The sequence below is a fragment of the Enoplosus armatus genome, chromosome 8 (genome assembly GCF_043641665.1).
Source record: "Enoplosus armatus isolate fEnoArm2 chromosome 8, fEnoArm2.hap1, whole genome shotgun sequence".
NCBI classification, from domain to species: domain Eukaryota; kingdom Metazoa; phylum Chordata; class Actinopteri; order Centrarchiformes; family Enoplosidae; genus Enoplosus; species Enoplosus armatus.
This window is the reverse complement of record NC_092187.1, coordinates 17062150-17067335: the sequence shown is the minus strand read 5'-3', so window position 1 is coordinate 17067335 and position 5186 is coordinate 17062150. Positions and strand designations below refer to the sequence as shown.

The 5186-nt window shown below is 45.5% G+C and overlaps 1 protein-coding gene across 1 annotated transcript; it reads left to right on the top strand.

Moving 5' to 3' along the window:
• The first annotated feature begins 265 nt into the window (after window positions 1–265).
• Window positions 266–4390, top strand: LOC139289284 (rabenosyn-5). The gene is made up of 11 exons (XM_070910855.1): window positions 266–428; window positions 905–1039; window positions 1232–1332; window positions 1447–1492; window positions 1607–1768; window positions 1880–2154; window positions 2361–2431; window positions 2545–2631; window positions 2740–2842; window positions 3078–3182; window positions 3271–4390. Exons 1-11 carry the CDS (start codon window positions 266–268, stop codon window positions 4375–4377), a joined length of 2355 nt encoding a protein of 784 aa, XP_070766956.1. The 3' UTR covers window positions 4378–4390.
• The last annotated feature ends 796 nt before the right edge of the window (window positions 4391–5186 follow it).

Below are 5186 nucleotides of genomic sequence, written 5' to 3'. Positions count from 1 at the left end.
TTGCTGTGAATGATGCATTATTAGATTTGCATATATGATGGGCAAATTGGTTCACATTTCAGTCCCCCAAAATATCTGTGATTTCATATATGGATTTTGTTAAATATATGTAGCCTCAGTCTGCTTTGTCTTGCTCATCAGTGTCCCAAGTTTTTATCTGCTGTGATGGAGCTAATATGGGGTGGGTCTCACACCCCGTGATATGTGGACTGAAGCAAGAATCTCCCGCCTTGCATCACCTTGAAAAACACAGCCGACCACTGTCATGGCCTCCAGTTATCCACCCCCCTTTGAGGGCACAGGTGAAGTGAAAGAGGGCTTTCTTTGCCCATTGTGCCTGAAGGACCTTCAGTCATTCTACCAACTCCAAGACCACTATGAAGAAGAGCACTCTGGGGATGACCGCCATGTTAGAGGACAGCTCAAAAGTGAGTCTCATTAATTGTAGCTTCTAGTGCAAAACAGAGTCTAGAGAAACAATAATAACTTTCTACTGTTTAGTTTAGCAAGAAGACAGTGTCATTTTCTTAAAAAGCAGTTTAAGAAGTACAATTTGAATTTGACACAAGGGCACTGCAGTATTGGAGCAGGGGGAATTGTTGCCAGGATGAAGTGGCAACATATTCTGCTGCAGGTTCTCAGGGAGGGAGAGACAGTAAATAAAACATTAAAATGATGAAACATATAGAGGAAGAATGTAGGCTGGAAAACAGAGGCATGCAAGGAGATTAGCTCTCTGATTTGTGTCAAATTATATAGATTGATAATGTATCTGGAAATTATTGTATGTTCTTGTAGACTAGGCAAACGCTAATGACACATAAATGAGCTTGTGTGTATATAAGATCCTTTCTGCATTTTCCACACATGGAGGTAGTTGTGTCCTAACTGTCTTTGTGCACAGGTTTGGTTCAGAAGGCAAAGAAAGCCAAAGACAAGCTGTTGAAAAGGGAAGGAGAAGACAGACCAGATACAGGCAGTTATGAGTCCTTCTACTATGGTGGAGTGGACCCCTACATGTGGGAGCCTCAGGAACTGGGTGAGACTGGAAAACTGGACTGTGAACTGGGTGGAAATAAATCTCCACTCTCTCCACCTTTTTGTTTGTTGGCTTGCGTTGTCATATCATTTGCATAAACTTATTGGATAAAATAATTATTGATAAGAGAGACGGAGAAGACCTTTTAAGCAGTAACCGCTCTTCCGGTTTCCTTTCTCTTTGCTTTTGCAGGAGCAACCAGAAGTCACCTGGACTTCTTTAAAAAACACCGGGCAGCCAGGATAGATCACTATGTCATTGAGGTCAACAAGCTCATCATCAGACTGGAAAAGGTGTGTTTACAATAGCAAATCACAACTCACTCACACCATAATTGTTTTCCTGCTGTTGTTGAAATTTCTCTTAAGATTGGCTTAAATTATTTAACATGAAAACTGTCGTTTCAGCTGACATCGTTTGACAGGACCAACTCAGATGCCGCCAAAATCAGAGGTTTGTTCACATGTATTTTCATCACATGTCATCACATGTCTGCCTCCTCTCAGTGTATGTACAAATACATTTATTTAATATTATAAATTAATAAGTGTTCATCCTCCTTTATAGCCATTGAGAAGTCAGTGGTGTCATGGGTGAATGATTCTGATGTCCCGTTCTGTCCCGACTGTGGAAACAAGTTCAACATCCGGAACAGGCGGCACCACTGTCGCCTCTGTGGGTCCATCATGTGTAGGAGGTGCATGGAATTTGTCCCCCTACCTTTGGCTCGTACGTATGCACACAACCCTTGCAAACTAGAGGAAATCATCATATATCTAGTTGAAGTTTTGCCATATGTGTTTCAGTGTTGTGAAATGTTCGCCTTTTGTCTGTTCACAGAAAAGCTCATTAATGGGACACGAGAGGCCTTATGTGTACCTGGGAGCCCCGTTCAGTCCCAGTCTCCCCCAGCAGGAGGTGGTGGCGGTGGTGGTGGCAGTGGGATGGGTTCAAGGAGAGGCAGCATCAGCAGCCTGAGCAGCGTTACCTCCATGCTGGAGGAAAAGGATGACGAGAAGATCCGCTGCTGTCACCACTGTATGGACACACTGCTGAAGATACAGCAGAAGTTGGAAGAGAAGGACCGCGTGCCTGATGTAGTGAAGCTTTACGAGGTTGGCAGATCAAACAATCTCATAGTTAAAAATGAAAAGGATCACTCCATATTTCTGTCTCTTCTTCTGTTCTCACTAGTAGTGCAGATTCTGTGTTTTCTTTTCAAGCTGCCTTGAGTTTACACTGTCGCATCCTTCCCGTCATTCGGTGTTTGTCTTATGGGGTTTCCTGTTGTTCACTTTCTCAAAACTTGTCTTCCTGTCAGAGGCTGAGGATGTGCATGGAGAAGGTGGATGAAAGGGCTCCAGAATACATCAGAATGGCTGAGTCTCTCAAGTAAGCCCCATTTTAAAAAATGGAGTTATTTAATAAGCATTTCTGATTATGAGAAATAATCTTTGGATCTTTGATTTGAGAGTCTGTTGCTTACTGGCTGTATGCTTTCACAGTGCCGGAGAAACCACATACAATCTTGACACTGCTGGTGGACTGAGATTGGAAGTACAGAAATACTACGAACTAATTGATGCCCTGAGGTAGATGTCAGTCCTAAATGAGTCTTTCAAAATTGAACAGACGTCCTCTGTCATGATTGTCTTTTTTTTTTTTTAAATATCACATGGAGTTGTATGTTTTCTTCTCAGTAAGAAGATTTTAACACTAGGAACAAAAGATGATCCACCACCGCATCCAAAGGCCCTCCAGCTGCAGAGGATGGTCCGCTATACAGCCACACTATTTGTCCAGGTGAGACCAAGTTCAGACAAAAAGACATAAGCCCCATTTGGACAAAATGAATATTATGCGGGGAGGTGGGCAACAAAATATTTCCCCTCCCCCCTCATAATATAAGTTGTCACTGTACAGGAGCTGGTTCTGTAATGGACAATGATATGCTGCAGGACCATGTGACCTTCATCAACAGCAGGCTCAGTGTTTCTGTCCCTGAATTCATCCATTCTTTGTGTCCTCCCTGTTTTAGGAGAAGCTGTTAGGTCTCATGTCTTTACCCACTAAGGAGAAATATGAAGAGCTGAAAGACAAGAGGAAACAAGAACAAGAGAAGAGAGTCCAACAAGAGAGATTGGTGAGATTGATGACTAATACTTCTGTGTAGGTTTTACACATAATAAACACTAAATATTTAGACTTCATATATTTTCCATGCTCAACAGGCAGCCCAGGAGACCCTGAAGAGGAGACAGGAATCTGAGAAAACCCGCCCCCCTCCCAGCACCAACGGAGAGCCGCCACAGGCCCCTAGAGCTCCACGCATGACCAAAGCTGGTGGTTGGCTGCCCTCCGCAGACTCCGCCCATGTACGCAGCGAGCTGGAGGACCCCCTCCTGCAGCAGATTGAGAACATACAGTCATTCCTTCGTCAGGCACGGGAGGCCCAGAGGACAGATGAGGTAGCCATGTTGGAGGAGAACTTGCGTCAGCTGCAGGATGAATACGACCAGCAGCAGACCAGCCTGGCCATCGCACTCTCCCAGAAGATGGCTGAGGAGGAGAGCTTGCAGCAGGGGGAGTTCCATCGTCTGGAAACTCGGGAAAGGGAGGAGAGGGAGCATTGGGGCCCCACTGTGGGCTCCACCCAGCCTTCCATCACCTGGGAGAGGTCTCTGGATATCAGTCCGGCAGGGGGATTCCAAGGAGAGGAAGACACTGCAGCAGAGGACCTGACTCCTAAAGCTGACAGGAGTCCATCCTCTGTGAGAGCGTTCCCTGCTCTCACAAGCCAGGAGGAGTCACCTCCCCGGCTGAGGAGCTTAGGGGGGCATGTAACCCCCCCTGGTGGGGAAGGACAGAACAGCACCTCCCTTAACCCTTTCGATGAGGAGGACTCTACTCCCATTGAGGAGGATCCATACAATCCCTTCTTTGAGGACATCAAGAGGGAACACAAAGAGGTAACCAATGGGAAGAAAGAATACAACCCATTTGATGAAGATGAAAGCATCGAGGAGGACAAGCAGGCTGAGACCATACCTGGCAACCCCTTTGAGGAGGGGGATACTAACACAGGAAACCCTTTCCTGGAGGCCTCTGGGAATTCTCCTGGAGTGTCGACCAACCCCTTTGATGGGGATGATGACGATGAGGTTTTGCCCGACGTGGACATGATAGAGGAGGAACTGCTGCTGCAGCAGATTGACAACATTAGGGCCTACATTTTTGACGCCAAGCTCAGTGGTCGTCTCGACGAGGTGGAGCTCCTGTCAGAGAACCTCCGAGAGCTACAGCACACCTTACAGAAACAGAAGAAGAAGAAGCACTGACACCTTTCCCTTAAACCCCCCTGATTACCTGCTACTTACCAAGTCCTGCAAGGCTTGCTCACTTTACATGACTAATGAGCCCATTGGTTTTAGTTTGGGTGAGGTCTGCTGCACCACAAAAACATTAAGTTAGTCCCAAAGTTAAATATGTACTAGAGTTCATTAGTCTAGACTGACTCCTTTAATTTCCAAACATCTTTCCAAACCACTAATGCTGTACAGGGTTGCAGGGGGCTGGTGCCTATCCCAGCATGCACAGTTTTTAAGCACTGCAAGTAAAAATCCATTTGTTGATTCAGTGCAAATACGAACAATGGAGGAATGTCACTTTTTTAATGGGACAGTCAGATGGTTGTTTGAGTGCAGTGTGGCTGTGGTCTTGTGGAAGTCAGGGTGTATGATTTGGCTCTCTGGTCGAAGCTATGAACAAAGTCCAAATGTGATTATGGCTAAGGGTGGACAATACATTGTTTCTAGGGAAGTTAAAAGAATACTGCATCGATTTAGCATTGCGCTATAAAGGATCAAAATCGATGCAGTAGAACCAGAGATATCATCGTCTTCCTTGTCAAAACCTGGCGCCTACATTACCCAAAAATGCAACTTGACGGCCGACACTTCAGACTGAGATTTGGGTGTTATGCAAGTATCGGCTAATGTAGCGTCAAGCCACTTAGTCGCAGCCTTCTTTCTAACTCCACATCTGCAGAATTTTTGTCATTTTCAAACTTCAGAATTCGCACAGCTCCGTCTGGAGCAACAAAAAGGCTTCAAACTAACTTCTTTCACATTAGCGGTAGTACCCCCCC

What these genes read in the sequence shown, in the direction of transcription:
- LOC139289284 (XM_070910855.1), top strand. Translation starts at nt 266, where the DNA reads ATGGCCTCCAGTTATCCACCCCCCTTTGAGGGCACAGGTGAAGTGAAA. An exon ending in TGTTAGAGGACAGCTCAAAA is followed by an intron (nt 429 to 904) that starts GTGAGTCTCATT and finishes CTTTGTGCACAG; the next exon opens with GTTTGGTTCAGAAGGCAAAG. An exon ending in CAGCCACACTATTTGTCCAG is followed by an intron (nt 2,843 to 3,077) that starts GTGAGACCAAGT and finishes TCCCTGTTTTAG; the next exon opens with GAGAAGCTGTTAGGTCTCAT.